The following is an 18,428-nucleotide window of genomic DNA, read 5'->3' as shown; positions in this document are numbered from 1 at the left end:
ACTCCGGCGACCTGATTCCGGAATCTGGCCCGCACCATTGCTATGACACTTTAATCTGCCGGCTAACTATTATTCTAGTTTCCTCGGCTCATTGTTTATGCAATTATCTAGAACTTTAATACCCTCGCTCTCTACTCAGTCTCAAGCTGGTTCATGTTAGCCACAAGCCACTGAACGCACTACAATGACTTCCGGATTCAAGACTGTTTTTAGCCAGGATGTGTTCCAAGCTCCTGCAAACTTCTGTAGGTCATCTTGTCTGGCTCTCAATCTCCCCTATGCTAATGCTTATTAGCCCATGCACGGGTTCTCGATAATGGTCTTGTTTACGCTTCTGCGCAGATTCCATTAGATACGGAGGGAAAGATAGTTGGTACTACAATTGAAAAACAGACAGTAAGTCTCCCAATGTCCCTTCTATACTCTCAAGGAATTGCAGGTTGACCATCGTCGAAGGAGCAGGTTTTGAAGAACCACGAGGCTATTCTGATCGCTGCCGGCTCAAGCTTAAAGAATATCCTTCGCATAAACGTCTATCTCGTGGAGCCATCGGACTATAGCGGGTTCTCGGATATATATTCAAAGGTAAGTCTTTGTAGCTCGTGTACCATAAGGCTTGCAGTTTGCTAATGTCGTGATTGTCAAGATGATCCCGGATCCTAAGCCCCCAAGAGGCTGTATCTTTGTCAACGCTCTCCCAGCCGGCGCAAAAGTTGAGATGGATCTCGTCGCTATCGTGGGAGCTTGATTACACCTTTTGGTACATGGATAGATAAATGTAGTCTGGATGCTTGTCATAAAAGGATGGATGAAAGACTTTCTCGGTGTAATTACAGTGCATGATCCAAGTGTTAATTTTCGGACCTGTTACGCGTGGATAGGATAGATTTAAGGGGCTCTTATGGCTATTATATATCGGTCGTAGTGGGGGACAAAATCTTCAAGGTCCAAATCAATCGGGTATTCGTTGGTTCATAAACTTGCTTTCAAGGTCGAGGGCGCCGATGAGCATATGTGTACTGCTGTACACCTGAAATCTCGAAGTATGCAGCGCTGGGTAGTGAAGATAGCCTAGGCACAGTTTGGATCGCTGCAGTATAGACACGTAGACTGGAAATACTTTCAAATATGCAAAGTAGACAGGGGTACTTGACGATCAGCAATAGGAGAGTAGGGAGATTGTATGGACTTAACAGCGTTCGGCCGATAAAGCTCACCCATGGATGTCTGTGCCGAAAGTATAAGGAGGCGGGTTCGGCTTTTACACTTTCATCTAGAAGGTGTAGAAAAACGAACACCAGGGCAGTACTGGTGGGCTACCATTGATGACTTGCCATCTGGCCGTGACCCGGTGGAGAATACCTGTAGCCAGTTGTGTGATTTAGCTATTTATAACAAAGACCTGCTGGTACTTATATTACACACCAAATTAGGTGTGTTTAAAGGTATCCTTAGTTCTGGTTATTTTGATTGGTCTTACACCCTTGTCGTGACCCCGCTGGAGGCTTATTCCAGTCAGAGATAGGGGCTTGCGGCTGAACGTCGATGGCATGTGAATAGTGGATTATAATGGAAATGTCTGGTACCCCGCTTGTGGCTGGCTGAGCTGAGCAGCTCTAAGCAGTAAAGATGCCTTCATATGGTACACAGTATATATATCACAAGTCACTGGAGGCCGGTTCCAATTACTTATCAAGTCAATGGCAAGGCTTGATACAAAGTCTGCTAGCTTGCATAAGCGGATCGCAACATGATCATTACGATATCAATCTTCATATTGTTAAAAACCTGTAATCTGGAACATTCGACGTGACTTCGAGACTTCTCGCAGTGTTATCTCAAAATTCAAGGGACGCAGATAGTCACCCAACCGATTATCAAACCGTGACTGGCTAAGCTTCTAAGATGGTGTGTAGGTGAGCAAATCACAGTGGAATTCCCCATCGGAAAGCCAACTACAGGACCCCCGCAACTCAAGTACTAGATTTGTCTAGACCAGCCAAAGTGATATAGCATGTGTAATTCTTACATTCAAAAGTCCAAATAAGCTTGAAATACGAAGTAAATTACTGTGGTTTTATGCTAAATATGATAGATCTTTTTGATAGTCTCACATTCCGAATCCGTTCCGTTTTCCTGCGGAGATCAAGCCGGAACATGCCGGACAGAGATTATAAGTCTCGACTGCTCTGTATCGGAGAGTTACTTGTCCAAACACATCCTAACTGGAGCCAATAACACTCCAGTAATGTAAGGTTCGTGCAAAAACACGAGCCAGGCTATTAGCCCTATGGATTTCTCCCCCGGTATGACGTTCAAGAGCAGACGCAGGGGATCAAGGTGGAGGCGTTTATTCGGCCACAAGCGGCAATTCTCCGAGATATGGGAAAGAAAAAGGGACAGGAACAGATAGGAGAGCATTTTGGTATGTAGAGTAATGGATCATTGTGTTCACCTAAAATCTGAACGCATTCTCCTGCGAAACCATCCCCTTGCGAACCGCTGCCGCCATAGTGCCTAAGGCATCCCCAACGATAACCAGGTTACTGACTTTCAGGCCGTGTAGCCCGCTGGTATCCTTTACAAAAGTAAGATAATAAGCCCTCGGAATCTAAATCACGTTCAGTACTTGGCTGGCGTATCTGCACATGCCAAACGATACTCACACGTAGCTCCCAATTGATTCCCCTTTTATCCGAACAGTTCTTCTCTCCTGGCTTTACGAAGTTAGTGTATAGATTCGCATACACCATGCCATTATATCCGTCTTCCGTATCCTGGATAAAAGCAGAGAGGGGCTCTATTGAAAATTTGTCATAGAGCCGGGTTGTATGAATTAGCCTCTTCCAGGCCTCCTCTCCTCTGAGGGTCTGCCCGCTTTGGGTTTGGAACTCAAAGTCCTGCGTGAACCACTTAGTATGCGGCCCCGACTGGGAGACCTTGGTCTCGCAGAAGTCAGTGTTGAAGTTGCTCAAGTACCGCAAAGTAGGATGTTCCAGCGCCTTGTCATCCCACCCTTTGAAAGAACCAACGAAGCAAGGCTTAGTTCGATAAGACATGGTAACAGGGAGGACTGAACCGAGTATTGATCCAGAGGGTAAAGCTTATTTAATCTTAATAATAGATTTTAGATAAAAAGTAGTTAAAGAAAATTAAAACTTGAAAGGGCTAGGGATAATAGGTCTTATATACTATCCGAGAGGCTAACTATATATATCTACTATTAATATATTTTCTTATTACTTGAAAAGGTAAAACTTATATAAATAAGACTGCCAGAAACAGTGAAGTGGTTCACGTAATTAAATAATCATTTTCCCAAGCCACTTACTTAGCAGGTATAAAGGTGCACTTCTAGCCCTAAAGCCAAAGTCTCTTCTCGATCCCTATAGCAGCCACCGACGTGCCGATGATTCACAGGGGATAATGAGAACATTGGATCTTCGCATGATCGAGAGGGTGCTATGATGACGGAACTTGATGTTAATTGGATGTAGGAGATTTGCATTAATCAGCCGCTGGCGGTCTAGACTTGAATTAGAAGTATAGTCCAAAACCTTGTTTAGAGACGTCCAAGAAGAGGCTGTAAAACCTTGAAAGCCACTTACTCTTAAGGCTCTATGCCAGTTACTGTAAAATAGATAAATATTATAAGTAGGGGCAGGGTTAGAATAGTCATAGATATCTTGGTAAGATTTTAGTTATAGGTTGAAATTATAATTAAAAGTTTAAAATAAATCTATTATAATAAAAGCTAATATATAAATTAAATAAAATCATAATCTAGTATTCTATAGGAGAAGAGGTCGGCGGCCCCACTGATTAATTATATATATGCCAGGGATTATTAATATAATATTTATAGCACAGGTAATTATAGATATCACGAAGCCACTTAAGATTCCAGAATTTTAGAAGTATTTAATATAATACTAAGTCTTAATTAACCATTAAATCTTCTTAGTTTAGAATAGCTCTACTTATATAAAATTAAAGTTTACCCCACTAAGTTACTACAAAGCCTAAATAGCCATGCCTATATACTGGCGTTTTAGCAGAGGCAGGCAGAAGCAGTCTAAGTAGGATACTTCTCTAAGACTCTTATTATAATTATAGCTGGCCTAGATCTTAGCTAACTAAGCCTCTACGGTAGGGTAATTAGATAGAAGACGGCGGATTTAGTCGAGAGAGTAAGCAGCCTTCTCTAGCTGATCTTTCTTAACAAGGAAACGGGGGGTTTCAGGAAGAATAAGCATCCCGATAAAGAGGATAAGCGACTAAGCGAATTAGACGGCAACAGGTATACGGTAAGAGCCTGTATTATTCCTTATGCTTATAGCATTATTAACGACGGCCGCCAGGAGGAGGCCGATTATAATAGCCTACTAGTAAGCACTAATGATGGCGCCTCGAATCTACTTAGGAGCAGTCTCGGATTAGTAAAGGGGGACTGGTAAAAAGCTATTAGTGTTTAGAGGTAGATATAGGGATAAAATAAGGCTTACTTATAGTAGAAATAAGGCTAACTCTAAAACCAGCAAAGAATCTGCCGGTAATAAACATAGGAATAGTAGTTATAATAGTCTAGAGAATAACTCTAAGGTTAAATACCTAGCAAGTAATTATAAGACTAGGTCGATAACTGAGATAATTAGAAAATAGAGCTGTACTAAGAGTGCCGAAAAAGGTACTGGCCGAGAGAATAGAGATAATAGTTGACTCTTGACTGGTAGTGATGTTCGGCTTGCCATCGGAGTCAACAAAGCCGGTGCTGAAAAGGCGCTGCCAGTAGGGCATGGCGAGAATACCCGAGATGGTTCCAGTATCTGGACAAGAAGTCAGCTTTGGGAGAGGTTGTACAATAAGCATAGGGCCACACCGTAACCAAATAGTACTCCTCCGAATGCAACAAAGAAGCCCATGGCAATGGCTGGCCATGTTTTGCCTGCTTCGCCCTCCGGTCGGGATAGAGAAGTCTTGCGAAAAAATTGCATAGTGGAGTAAGAAAGAGAATTTGATAAGAGTGACCTATTATCAGTCGACATCCGTGCGCAAAGCTCCAGGCTAACCGGGGTAACAAGAACAAAGTTGGAAGACGGAGAAACGCTGGGGGGAAAGGAAGGATCGGGGGGTTCAACACGGACGTCGGCCCCGCAACAGGGGGATGGACAGTAGTGACATGGTAGCCCCCGGAAACACTTCACTGAGCAATGTCACTGGGTGTAGTCAAAGAGGGGATTCTAGGGAGCAGTGAGGGAAACCGGACAGGCGAGCCTAAGCAATCTTGTCCTTCGCCACGGAGCCCTTACCCTTTCCGATGACTGGTTGATTCACTCCTTGAAGTGCGCGTTGAGCGTATTGGATAACGTGCTCTGGATCTGGCTTGAGATGTGGCAGGTTCCGTGTTCTATTATACTGGTTTTTCACTTCAAATGGTGTCGCAGCCTGCCATTCTCATTTTATGCCTGCTGGTGAAGTCACCAAATCAAGGAAGACCGCAGCTTGTTGCGTGATCAACTTATCAAGCGTAAAGTATACGGCTCATCAACTGCACATCAGGAGTAAAATATTATATAAACTAGAGATCGAGGGACCTCGCATCTACGGCAAAGTCCATATTGACTATTTGATACATTTCTATAATATTGCTATAATATTGACTTTGGAAATTCTGGCAATCCTTTTCCAATTTTGACTCAGTAGGAGTACTTAAGGCTAGTTTGCTCGCTATATGAACCATTGTAGGAGCTTGCTTCTTAGATATCAGGTGATAACACAGTAGCAGATAAAGAGCCTAATTAGCGTGGGGATAGTAAGGAAAGTTCTGATGTTTCAATATGGAAGAAGTATTCAGCCATTATAAAAAGTCTACCAAATGGACTCTAGGGTATTTAGAAGTAGTCTTACAAATTTTTCATAACTGTCACATACCCCATTGAGACTGATTTTAACAGATGGCCCACAGGCCGACCCATCCACGCACAAGAGCAACGAGGACTTACTTAAATGGGATGAAAAGAAGGTGTCTCAGGGAGATAACGAAAATAAGTTAACGAGCGAAGCCAATGAAGGTTCTGCTAAAGAACATTGATGGGTATTGCCTATGGGCTCCGATGATAAGTTCGAAATGACATGCTGGAGTATGAATGTGGAAATCAGTAGGGATTGAGAATTTGATTCAGGCCGTTTGTCACAGTCCTATGGCCGCCATAGTATGGCGCCAATAGCTGGAAGCTAAGGCGAATAACATCGTTGGACTGTACTCCACCAATGACAATGGTACTTACGGGACCGTTTACATATATAATTAACTTTAAAAGGAAGTTAAGTTACGGCGGCCGCTTCGGGCCTTTTTCGCCGTGCCACTTGAGTGCCGATGCTTGGAAAGGAATATAACGGGTCAAAGCCCACTTTGGCCCGCCAAAATCCCCGCCGAAATACGAGGATATTTCGTTTACCATACTACATGCATTAGTGTTACCTGAGCCTTGTCTCTTTTTTCTGTATTTCTATATAACCAAAGGCTTTCATAAGCATCACAAGTCATTACACATGCACTTAGTCAGCTGTAATTTATCCACCTATTGAACACATGAGATATGGTACTCTAAACACCCGGCCGAGGTTTAAACCATATAGTCCTTATATATAAACGCATCTTGAATGTGCTTTTTTAATTCTCAGGCTTCTCAGCAACCATTAGCACTCTCTGCATTCATCAATCTTCCATATCAAAACATCATGCATCTCCCTTCAGTCTTAACCCTAATCGCCGGCCTTCCAGCCGCCATGGCCGCCGCCATATCGAAACCCGAGCATGAATCCGAAGGAATTTTCAAAAGAGGCGACTATTGCTATAACACGGGCAGCAATAACAGCGGCTGGCGATCCATTCCTTCGCAGGACATCCAAGGACTGATTGATCAACTTTACAAGATTGGCGATAACACATTCCTTCTCCATTTCCAAACTAGCGGCCAGCAATGGCAGTTTGAATATAGATGGGGCCAGGCCAAGATCTGTGTAGCGAATGAGTACTGGGCCGCCCAGAATACTCACCTCAAGATGAGCGAGGCAGCTTGGGTTGTCAGCTATATTCGTGACAAGTGCAGCTCACAGTAAGTTCAATATGGCCCCCATTTGACAACGACTAGATCTGACATTTAAATAGCATCGGCGACGCAATCTGTCACGGCGACACTGGTCTGAATCTCCAAGCTATGCTTCGCCACGTTAATGACCCTTGCGAGCATGCATAAAAAGTTCATTGGCGCCGAATAGCGATACATCTTGTTCACAAACACATAGCTATTTCACAAATACATATATACTATTGCAGCCTATCTCCGCTTCGCAGAGGACGAAGAACTTGATGGGTTCTTGCTTAATCTTCCATCGGCTTCAAAGTTTCTAGTTGTGACAAAACGGTTGCCACCTCGACAGGCATGCCCCATTGGCCAGCAAGCCCATGCATTATAGTCTGCATCTTTCTCACCTCAAATGGCAGATTTCGGGTTGGTCCTGTACCGTAGTTTGTCTTTTGGAAAAAGACCCAGGCCTTTATGACGTTAAATCTCAAAGAGACATCTTGCCCTAAGCTCCCGGTGTTTGTCTGATCAATCAGTGTAGACTCCAAGTGTACCGATGCAGGCACAGACATAGATATCATACCATTTAGAAGACTAAGCCAATAAATGACTGAGGCGGCGAATATAGACAAGGGCACCCAGAAGGTGTTGTGCGGTTGAATGGGAGTCGATTGACGCTGTCCTGTATAGCAAAGGCGTGTAAAAGGGCACATCTGGCATCAGTAGACTCTCTGATCCACTCCATCGAGTTCTTAAGCTATTTGCCGCTGTTTGATGACTTAAAAATGTGCTGGTCAATCTGAAGATGTCGACAGATTTGGTCAAAAGGTTCCATGGAGTCGCAGAACAGGTCAAGGCAGATAAAGTGCTATCTAATCATTAACTCTAGGCGCTCGGTCTCACCAAAGGACTATGTGTTGTTTAAAAGCTAGAACACTCGCACTGGAGCTTGCTTCACATCGGGGAGTGCTGGTATTTTGACGATCGACTTTGAAGATTGTGCCTTGCGGTTCTGTCGGACCAACGTGTGTAGACATTCAAGTACAACATGTACATCTAGTGATGCTTTTACGCGTATCCTTAATGGTGAAGATCTCGTGATAAATATCACTGAAAGAGCACAGGCCCTTCGGATTGCTCTTGGCCATCGCTCGGCGCCACTCCTGAGCATCCCGCGCTTTAAAAGCCTTTAAACAAGCGGAAAGCTTGACAGTATCTATGGCATGTAGTGTACCAGCTCTTGGTTGACCTGAGAGATAGCTTAGTTGGCCGTCGAGAATGTAGTGGCCAACAAGCGCGCTGTGATAAACTTCTTCAGCAGCCCATTTCTTCCAGGGGCGCTCCTCGTTGACTTCTTCGTAAGGTTATTATGATGAGGGCTCTAGACATTGGTTTGCCCAGTTAAAACCCAGGCTATGGAACACCTGGCCAATAAGTTTAAGGTCTGATTTATATAATCGTCAGCAAGAACACATCTTATAAGAGAGGATCTAGTAAGTCACCTCGGACATTATAGCATAGCATTAGCCAAGGAAAATAGTTAGCTCAAGCTAGGCGCCCCTATGCGAAATATAAGACCTTACTACTTATTATTATAATATATTAGCTAATTTAACTTTTTAATAGCTTATAATTTACCTTTTCTCAAAGTAGTAAAATAGTTATCTTTTTTATAATAAAAATCTTTAAAAAATCTTTTCTTTAAAGTTCATAAGTTAGTTTTAAAGAATATAACTAAGTATTCTTAAAATCTAATATAACTTAAATATTTATTACCTCTTAGTAAATAAAGCTTTATTAAGTTAATATTACTATAATTAGTTTCTATTAGCATAAGCCTTAACTACTTAGCCATATATATAAGGTAGCCCCGGCTCTGTGCTATTTCGCGAGAGCAGGTAGCACTACTAAAATCAAAGGGTCCTATCTAAATCATAATCTGCTAGGCGATCCGTCGTGTATTATGACTTAAACTCTGTCTTTATTGCCTGGATAATACTTCCATGTAGATCCCACAATTAGTAGACCTGTCAGTTCTTAACAGTCCCGGAACGTATTATTTCACTGCAAATGTAATTATTCTACCCTTCACACATTCAAATTCAATCTGGAACAATCATCGACCAAAAAAACCCAAACCGTGACTTGAAATTGAAAATCCTAACCCATCTCCTGAATCGACCCACGATGATGACCCGTCCTCCCATTGTCAAGCTCATGACTCCATACAGTATCCGGACCGGGTGCCTCAACAAAAAGCGACGTTGGATGAGGAGATGAGGGGCTGGCTGCCTCAACAAGAGGCGACTTTGGATAAGGGGGTGCAGGGCTTGATTGAACCGGCACGGTATCGTACTGGTGTCCGGCTTGGGCCATGTCTTGTATGTTAGGTATGAATTGAGGCTGGGGTGACGAGCCTGAGTCCAACCCAGATCCATTCTCCCTTCTGCCTCGTCGGCGGCGGAGAAACATAAACCCAATAATTGCTATAACGATGACGGCCAGGCCGCCAACTACACCACCAACGATCGCACCAACATTAGTACCTGACCTATGGCTGGAAGACGTAGATCCAGGTACAGATGTTGCAATCGGGAGGCTTGTCTTTGTGGCAGATACTAGTTTTGTTATAGTTATTGCCAAATTCGAATTCATTGATTCACCCGTAACTTGATGCCCATCCACAACGACCACGGTGTCAAGTTCGCGAGGGTATAGAGAAGTTATACTATCGTATAAGATAGTGAATGCGGATATACTGCACCCATAGGCGAGAACGCCGTTGCTAAATGCAAAGGTACCGCACAAGGGCGCGGCAGCCGAACCGCTACAGATATAACAGTGTGTCAGAATAAACCAACTGCCAAAAGAAATAAAAGATATTTGAACTCACCAATAAACATTATAGACGTTGTTTTGGCATTCAATGTTACATTTGGCTGGGTCGTAGTAGTCGGTGCTGTCAAAACACGTAGTTGCGGGCGGGCGGCCTGATTCGCACCACGCACGGTTGATTTCGCCTGATTCCCATACACAGCGCCCCCCCAACGGACATAACCAATCTTGGCCAAACGCGCCATATCCGCATGTTGGATCTGGGGCAACTGTCAGGGTAAGTGTGCCAGAGATCAGCTTCTCAATATCGTCTCGTCGGGCTAGCTTCTGTGCCGGTGGCTGAGGCACAGGATCGGGTTTGTGCAAATTAGTGGTCATTGTGACTTATAGCATTCGTCTCCCTTCGGATGCAGCTCTGTTTGGTGTCAAGAATATGGGGTTTCCTTTTTGGAGAGGGAAGTAATGCCTTCTGCTCAATACGCGTTAATAGAGGAGGTGAAGGGGCAAGGAAGGCAAAAGGACGGAACCCCGCCTCAACTAAATATCACTCGTTTAGCAACCTCAACATGAAGGCCGAGAATCTAGACTTGAGGTGGCTTGCATAAATACCTTGCACATAATATCACGCGGGAGGAAAATCCTCTCAGCCGCAAAGCTCAACAACCAATAACACATATCGGCTACAGTTCGAGAACCTCGATATTTTGTCCATGCAGCAAGATATCTGTAACTAGCTTCTGATACTGCATCAAATAGAGCATACTGGGTGTCTAAGATCCCCCCAACTGAATCTAATGTCCGTGTGCAAAAGGGGCTTTCAGCCCTGCTCATTGATGATCTTCTGACTTCTAAAGACCGTGCTCAATGCTCTCACATATTTCTATTTTGCAATGTCCTGCTTCAAAGGCAGACTTCTCAGCATAACTAAGAGAAAGCCTCACTGAAACTCGGGAGGAAAGGTCGGTTAGACTTTTGCAACCTTAGCTTCTTCGCACATGAATATCGAACACAACAGCCTGGAATCAGGACCTGGCTTATTATCCATCCATCGTGACTCTGGTGGCGAGCGGAAATGTTCAGGTTCGCCAGAGGTTGGGGTATCATCTGTTAGGTGTAACGTTTTTGGAACGTACGTATCGTCTCCGCTACTGTAGACTGGTCTATCAAACACCTTGAAAGCCCAGTTCAATCGAGAACAAGTGTGGATCAATGTATGCTAAAACTTTTACCTGTGGTGCAATAAGAATGTTTGATGGCTTGCGTGGCGTCAATTAAATGAGCCCAATGCAGAAATCACTTCCTTATTCAGGTAAAATTCGAGAGAATTCATTTTCCGTGCTATATCATTTGTGAGACAATGATAGTAATGGCTGGTCAGCTGAATGCCGAACCCTTGCACGAGATTGGAGTAACTATCAAGGGTCTCAAACCAAGCAGTACTTATGAAACGCATTGGGGATGGCAATTGCTGTGTGTGCAACTGGGACCAGCATCCAAAGGTCATCTCTTCCCTCTCACACAAGACCACCGAACTCACTGTTCACTCTTGCATCAGAGTAACGGCGGAAATTACCGTTGGCTGTTCAGTGGCTTTAATCCTAGCCACTACGGGTTGTGATCCTCCTCCCGCTGTCGGAAGGATGTGTCCGCACTGTGGTCAGAGTTTCATTGTGGCGCCGCCACTTCTCGGACTATTGAAATGGCGAGTACATCGAGTCTACGCCTGGCGTAAGAAAGCTGAAAGTTGGACGTTTAAACAAGTATCCCAATTTGTGGGTATAGCATTGCCTGAAGGCGGAGAGTATGCAAATATCAGTGTTGACAGATTAGTGGAGTTATTCTCATAAAGGGGAAATGAAGCTTGTATAATATTCCGACTACTGCTTTGCTGTCATAAATTGATTCACCTGCTGCTCATTAGCTATCTCGTGATTAAGTGAATATGCTATATACTAACCTCAGCCACAATGTCATAGTCCCTAACCCACTTGGTAAACTCCATGCTCCTCTCTGGAGCATCAATGTCTATCACGACCTCATCCCAATCAACGTTTGGCTGCTCGTCACCGAGTTTCCTCAATTGCGCATCTCTTGCCTCTTGCTGCGGCCCGTCAGGCAGACTGTGATTCCCAGCATTGTTCAAACTCAACTTGATGAACTTATCAGCCCTAGGCCGCCGCAATTTCTCAAACCGCTCAAGCAGCTGCGGCAGATCCGTACCGTTCAGCTCTGGCCGCGCCCATCGTAAGATCTGCGCGAGACCTACGACGCTCTCTATGCCTTGGCTGAGCGCCTGCGCAGCGTGGGGAACCATGGCGTGAGCCGCATCGCCGACAAGGATCACGTGGCCGCTTTTGCCGATCCACTTGGGAATCTCGGCAGCGATGGCAATACGCCATTTCGTGCATTTGCTTACGTGCTCCAGGTAGGCGCGCTGCGGTACCGGAAAGGCTTTGAACATGTCTCGAAGCTCATCAGGATCGCCAGGCATGGTCCAACTAGCGTTGATATCGCCTTGTGCGGGTGGCGGTCCGTAATCCATCGCTATTGATGTCATTGCCAAGTTGCCGTCTGCTGTCGCTCGGCAGATGGAGAACTTGCCGGGACCCAGTGTGCCGTGGGCGGTATTTGGTGCGAGGTAGGGAGCCACGCGATCGTCTGATATGAGGATGTGAAGAGGTACCTGGGATTGAAAGATGCACTCGCGAGTAGGGACTGGCTCGACATCTCTATCCGGGTATATCATCTGCCGAATCTTAGACTTGATTCCATCCGCTGCAACTATGAGGTCGGCGGTGTATTCTCGGCCATCTGCCGTCCACAATCTGACGGGCAACGCGTTCTGGTCTAGCCCGATGACATGACAATTAAACGAAACAGTCGCTCCAGCTACGATCGACGCATCGTAAGCCATCCGTTGCACAGCTGGCCTCTCAGTCATAAACGCTTTCATGTTCCCGTAAGACACAACACCTATAGGCCCAGAGGAGTCCTTATACGACCAAAAGTGGAGGCCATGGCCAGTTATGCTGATAGCTGCCAGAGCTGCGCCGAGCCCAATGTGCGTGTACGCTCGTGCGGCGGCTGGTTGAACCGTAAGTGTACCACCTTGGGCCTGGAGGTCAGGATGTCGTTCGAGGACAGTTACAGAGTGCCCATCTTGACTGAGTGCTGTAGCCGCGGTCAACCCGACGGGTCCGGCGCCCACTATAAGAATACGGAATTTGAAGTGTTCAACAGATGGCGCCATGTGCACCGTCGGGCACAGGAGTAGCAACTAGGTTGAAAAAGAAGAGTGCGTGTATATGACCAGCTTGTACTGGAGCCTCTAGAAAAGCGTTAGGTTGGAGAGTTAATTTGGATGGAGCAATATTTGCAAAGATGAAGTATCAGCGACGAGCCGGGCACATCAGGTACTTCGTAACTATCGTTCAGCAGATAACCCTTCCGCTTTATACCGATAGCGAGTCAACACCGGGCTATCCGCCTAAACGAAGTGCCGAAGTGGCATCAGGAGAATAGCCCCGCAGTCACCGTCAAAATATAGGCACGGGAGGTACCAACGGCAAATAGCAATTTGGAAGCCACTGAAAGCCGGAAGACATGGAAGAAGACTGTGCAACCTGTATTGTAATGGAATAAGATATTCTGACCCAATACATTGGTTCCCGGTTCCGGGCTCCGCCGCTTTGTCTACAAGTTATGGGCTTTCTTCTGGGATTAGGCTAGACGTAAGATGACAACTTTCACGCCTATAAGAAAGCTTGTCTAGTCGTGCACAAGTACGGAGTAGTCTTTAGAAGATACCAGCAGCAATTTCAATAGCCCAACTCTCGGTAAGTCTAATCTTGTTAAGCATGCAGTAGGTAGCTTTTGTCTATAAACTAGTCTTCATTAAATATTATCACGGTTGTGGCAAGCACTCCAGGGTAAGAGGTCTAGCCTCGGTAGGGTCAGATGGATGTCTGTGGCGACAGACACAAAGGGACGGATCTCCCTTAGGACTTTAGCTTTTCCATGCTGTTTCATATACAATTTTATACTCTTTTACTTCGTATTTTTGATATCATTGAACTGCTTGTTTAATTCTCTATCTTATGACGAAGACCCCTTCTTGATTGAACCTAGCTGGCAGCCTACACTTAGCTTGCAGCTGAGAGTATTGGAAGATATCGTCTTGTGCAGTCTTTTTTTTGTTGTTGCTCTTCACCTTCAAAATGGTTACAATTAGAAAAGGTCGCTGATTTATACTCTACTAAAAAAAAAGGGTATTTCCACCCAAGAGCATAACTCAGGTCAAGGTCCATACAAATATATTTGTAATATTTTCCTGCGTGTTAATTTAAAGATAAAGCATTTCCCAACTTGCAATTAAAGACATATGGCAAGCTCACTAGAAAGTGAGAGGCACAATAATCAGATTAATAAATACTATAGCAGTATTTAATGATACTAACAATAAACAAACTTGCCCTGGTGTTAGTTTTTAAAGATAATTACCTTCGAGAAAGGGAACTAGGAATTAATAAGAGAAAATACACGCTTGGGATACATGTCTTAAGACATATCTGTATAACTCGGCTATATCGGCTCGGGAGAGCTAATTATGTACTAGCGCCAGATAAGACAAACGCCGTTTACTGGCCCAACCATCTCCCTCCCCAGACGACATACCATCCATCACCTAGTAATCCCCTATCTCATGAGAGTCTTATCCACTTATTCGATATATCTTATCAGTTCACAAGCCACAGTAGGTTCGGTTTCGTCAACCTCTAGACTAGCTTCTGCTGACGCCACGATGTAGCTGCCGTCTAAGCCGAGATAAGATAGCGTTACGGAGTAGGTCTTGAGCAATTTACCACGACTAGTCCGATCTTGCACATATAATGCTTGGATCTATATTTAGAGTCAGACAAGCTTTTGCCAAGACATTTCCCCACGGGCAATCTCATTATCTATCTGACTGGCTTACCAAAGCTATATAATATAAAGACTCAGAAAGGTTGTTAGCCCCGACAGATTTGGAAAAGGTAAGACTTAACCCAAGCATTCAAGACTTGGGCGCACACAGACACAATCAAAGTTATTTTCTGACGTATTATTGGCTTGGTCTAATTTTATTAGACTGACAGGTGTTCTGGCTAAAGATCGAACACGCAGTCGCCAACCACAATGCTGCGATAACCTTGTTCTGGCTTAGAAGCTTAACATACCACACAGTTGCGGCAACTCGGCACAAACCCACTCTGCATGCTCTTGATAATACTTATCGACAATCTTGATGATTTTCGACTTACGTAAATTCGCAATCTCAAGCCATTGGCATGTACGTGACTGACATTGGCTATAATAAAGCTGATCCACATGGTGACGCTTCCAATTGGAATCAGAATAAATACTCCTTCCCAACACCATTGATTCCAGCTCTTAAAACCCCCAAACGTTATTCCCGGCACTTGAAGACTCTCCCGTGGGCCTGCGCTGGAACGTCATAAGACTGTGTTCTTTTTGTACGCAGTACGGTGCTTAATAGCGTGAGCTATGGCAACAACCACGTCTTCGGCTGCTGCAGCCACTTCGTCCGTCGTTTGGTGGACACCAGACCCCAAAGCCGGTGTTGGAAGTGGTAAGTGGTTAGATATTCTATCGTCCAAGAGGGCAACCATCTCTCGTTCATGCATTCAATGGCTGACGTCGCGTAGGTGACAATGCATGGCAACTTACAGCCGCTTCTCTCGTAGCGCTACAATCGATCCCCGGTCTCTTGGTCCTCTATGCAGGAATCATGAAACGAAAATGGGCCATTAATAGTGCCTTCATGGCCCTATACGCATTTGCCTCAGTGCTGCTCTGCTGGGTTCTTTGGGGTTACAAGGCTTCCTTTGGAGAGTATATGCTTCCATTCGTTGCCAAACCCGGAAATGTCCTCGGCATTGACACGATGCTGAAGCAATCATACCTTCCTTCCATCGGCGTTGGTCAGCAGTTCCCCATGGCCACTATGGTGTACTTCCAATTCGTCTTTGCCGCCATCACCTTGGTCATTACTGCCGGAGCTTTCCTCGGTCGGATGAACTTTTACGCCTGGATGATATATGTTCCTCTGTGGCTGACTCTATGTTACACTGTTGGGGCTTATTCAATCTGGGGAGGAGGTTTCCTCTTCAAGCTCGGAGTTATCGATTATTCTGGAGGATATGTCATCCATCTGTCCTCGGGTACAGCAGGATTTATCGGTAGCTACTGGATCGGACCACGACTCAGCAGTGATCGTGCAGATGCCAGACCAAGCAATATTCTGGCAGTTCTCATTGGAGCGGGCATCCTCTGGGTTGGCTGGAACGGCTTCAATGGTGGTGATCCTTACGCAGCCTCTGCCGACGCAGGAGTCGCAGTGCTGAACACGAATCTTTGCACTGCTGTCTCGCTTCTCGTCTGGACGGGTCTGGACATTGCATACTTCAAGAAGCCTTCCGTCATTGGAGCCGTGCAGGGAATGATCACTGGCCTTGTTGCCATCACACCAACCGCTGGCGTTGTCGCCGGCTGGGGCGCGATTCTTCTTGGTGTTGGTTCAGGCTCCGTTCCGTGGTTCACCATGAACGTCTTGGCCAAGAAGATGACCTTCCTGGAGCGCAACTTTGACGACACACTTGGTGTCATGCACACGCACATGGTGGCTGGTGTTGTTGGAGGGTTTGGTACAGGTCTTTGGGCCACTGTGGATGGTTGCGCAGCCTTTGGTCTGACCAATCCCGGAGGAGCCATCGCTGGTAACGGTATGCAGCTTGGGTACCAAATGGCGGGTGCATGCTTTATAATCGGCTGGAACCTTGTCTGGACCAGCCTTATCATGCTCTTTATTAAGCATGTGCTACGAATTCCACTTAGAATGACAGAGGATCAGCTGCTTTTGGGAGATGATGCAGTCCATGGAGAAGATGCTTATGTTCTTGGTCCCTGCGAAGCCCATGCACATGGGACTGGAAGTATACAAGGCAGAGGGGAGTCTTTACACAGTCAAGACCTTGAGCTTGGAGCTAAAGACCATCATGGAAGTACGACATCAGCAGATAAGGAAAAGGCAGGGCCTAGTAGGGAACCTATCTATAATTAAATAGGTATAAGTATATATATATGTGTGTGTGAACACTAAACAGACCGATCTGATAGGTCTTGATAGAAATACTCAAGTATTCCTACAGCCCAGCTTAAAGTTCAATCATAGAGAGAATAGAAAAGCAATAAAGATCCTCAGCTGAGATGGTGCTAATTGCCAAGTACGCCTAGTACCATATTCAATGCTTCTTCCTACACGCAAAAGGCTATCCATAGGCCGCGTGCTCTGCAAATTAATGGAAGCCGACACTCTGGAGCCCGAAAGGAGGATATAGTAAGTTTGTTAAATCCTTAGAATACTGGCAAATCCTACATTGCATAAGTCATGGCGAGACCAGGCGTAATAGATCCACTAAGAAACAGGTTTAGCTCGAGGTTCAGCAGACCCCTTTAACAGTGACAATCTCATCGCGCGACATAATACACCCTTCTTGGCATATCCATCAGCATGTGGATAGAGTCGCGATAGAAATGTTCCATATTTAGATTAATTTAAGTTCTTGAGTCAGTTTGGCTGAATTGATTATAAATTTGAGTAGGAAAATTCTTTAAGCGGTTGGTACTTAGTAAGCTTGACGGACTTGGCGGACTTAACGGATTTATGTACCACTTACCATTTTGAGGTTATATTCGCATAGCAAAGCGATAAATATATAAATCTCTATAATTTCTGCTTTATTACTTATTGAATCACTATCATAGATGCGCAGCTCTTCCCTTGACTGCATACCTATACCGAGACAATTACACCTACTCATTCATCTATAAAACAACTTTCCGATACGCATCATGTCTCCCTCTATTCACAATCTGCCGCTCCTGGGTCCTCTGGTCGGCCTCAGCACTTGGACATTCGCAATGGAAGGCCTCTTGTATGCACGCCGAATTCCAGCGCTTTCTAAGTACGACGTCACGTTCGATCCCGCCACTGTTAAGAGGCAGAAAGCAGAAAAACTGCCTCCTTATGTGCAGTGGCCGGCTGATAACTTCAATAACTTGCTCGAGCAACCTACTCAGTTCTATGCCGTAATGCTTGCTTTGACCTTGTTGGGTGTTAAGGACAAGGTCACGGTGCGCCTGGCGTGGGGCTATGTCGGTCTGAGATTCCTTCACAGCATCTTTCACGTCACGACCAACAACCTTAACCTGCGCTTCCCCACTTTTGCCGCAAGTTCATTTGTGCTTTTGGGCATTACTGCCAAGGCAGCTTGGGAGCTCTTGGTTTAAGACAAGTTTTCCTTAACGCATGTGCACCAAGGGCCACGCTGAGAAGCTGTGCCTCGAGGTATACAGTGCCTTTGGAAATAGGGGCAAATGGGATACAGGGACATGGGGTGTGCTGATCTGCCTTGCGCTCAGCCTTTCATCTCTGATATGCACAAC

General features: G+C 45.2%; 8 protein-coding genes across 8 annotated transcripts; 4 read left to right on the top strand and 4 right to left on the bottom strand.

Annotated features, from left to right (window-relative positions):
* Window positions 1-184: 184 nt before the first annotated feature.
* On the top strand, window positions 185-748 carry FOXG_18861 (uncharacterized protein; the record flags this gene model as incomplete). Its single annotated transcript, XM_018399001.1, has 4 exons — window positions 185-245; window positions 296-396; window positions 457-585; window positions 647-748. 4 exons carry the CDS (start codon window positions 185-187, stop codon window positions 746-748), a joined length of 393 nt encoding a protein of 130 aa, XP_018239399.1.
* A 1,707-nt stretch (window positions 749-2,455) lies between these two features.
* On the bottom strand, window positions 2,456-3,059 carry FOXG_04620 (uncharacterized protein; the record flags this gene model as incomplete). Its single annotated transcript, XM_018382648.1, has 2 exons — window positions 2,456-2,611; window positions 2,667-3,059. The coding sequence occupies 2 exons, from the start codon at window positions 3,057-3,059 to the stop codon at window positions 2,456-2,458; spliced, it is 549 nt and encodes a 182-aa protein (XP_018239398.1).
* Window positions 3,060-4,622: 1,563 nt separating this feature from the next.
* FOXG_18860 (uncharacterized protein) lies at window positions 4,623-4,994 on the bottom strand (the record flags this gene model as incomplete). The annotated part of the gene is made up of 3 exons (XM_018399000.1): window positions 4,623-4,642; window positions 4,692-4,826; window positions 4,880-4,994. The coding sequence occupies 3 exons, from the start codon at window positions 4,992-4,994 to the stop codon at window positions 4,623-4,625; spliced, it is 270 nt and encodes an 89-aa protein (XP_018239397.1).
* A 1,659-nt stretch (window positions 4,995-6,653) lies between these two features.
* On the top strand, window positions 6,654-7,394 carry FOXG_04619 (uncharacterized protein). Its single transcript, XM_018382647.1, has 2 exons — window positions 6,654-7,118; window positions 7,172-7,394. Exons 1-2 carry the CDS (start codon window positions 6,664-6,666, stop codon window positions 7,257-7,259), a joined length of 543 nt encoding a protein of 180 aa, XP_018239396.1. The 5' UTR covers window positions 6,654-6,663; the 3' UTR covers window positions 7,260-7,394.
* Window positions 7,395-9,248: 1,854 nt separating this feature from the next.
* Window positions 9,249-10,301, bottom strand: FOXG_04618 (uncharacterized protein; the record flags this gene model as incomplete). Its single annotated transcript, XM_018382646.1, has 3 exons — window positions 9,249-9,706; window positions 9,818-9,915; window positions 9,982-10,301. The coding sequence occupies 3 exons, from the start codon at window positions 10,299-10,301 to the stop codon at window positions 9,249-9,251; spliced, it is 876 nt and encodes a 291-aa protein (XP_018239395.1).
* Window positions 10,302-11,800: 1,499 nt separating this feature from the next.
* Window positions 11,801-13,326, bottom strand: FOXG_04617 (uncharacterized protein; the record flags this gene model as incomplete). Its single annotated transcript, XM_018382645.1, has 2 exons — window positions 11,881-13,326; window positions 11,801-11,830 (listed from the first exon to the last, which is right to left on the bottom strand). Exons 1-2 carry the CDS (start codon window positions 13,171-13,173, stop codon window positions 11,801-11,803), a joined length of 1,323 nt encoding a protein of 440 aa, XP_018239394.1. The 5' UTR covers window positions 13,174-13,326.
* A 2,019-nt stretch (window positions 13,327-15,345) lies between these two features.
* FOXG_04616 (amt family ammonium transporter) lies at window positions 15,346-17,077 on the top strand. The gene is made up of 2 exons (XM_018382644.1): window positions 15,346-15,552; window positions 15,629-17,077. Exons 1-2 carry the CDS (start codon window positions 15,468-15,470, stop codon window positions 17,041-17,043), a joined length of 1,500 nt encoding a protein of 499 aa, XP_018239393.1. The 5' UTR covers window positions 15,346-15,467; the 3' UTR covers window positions 17,044-17,077.
* Window positions 17,078-17,834: 757 nt separating this feature from the next.
* On the top strand, window positions 17,835-18,272 carry FOXG_04615 (uncharacterized protein; the record flags this gene model as incomplete). Its single annotated transcript, XM_018382643.1, has 1 exon — window positions 17,835-18,272. The coding sequence occupies one exon, from the start codon at window positions 17,835-17,837 to the stop codon at window positions 18,270-18,272; it is 438 nt and encodes a 145-aa protein (XP_018239392.1).
* Between the last annotated feature and the right edge of the window lie 156 nt (window positions 18,273-18,428).

The sequence above is a fragment of the Fusarium oxysporum genome, chromosome 4, assembly GCF_000149955.1.
Source record: "Fusarium oxysporum f. sp. lycopersici 4287 chromosome 4, whole genome shotgun sequence".
NCBI lineage: Eukaryota > Fungi > Ascomycota > Sordariomycetes > Hypocreales > Nectriaceae > Fusarium > Fusarium oxysporum.
The sequence above is the reverse complement of the archived record's forward strand: the minus strand, read 5'-3'. Positions and strand labels throughout refer to the sequence as shown.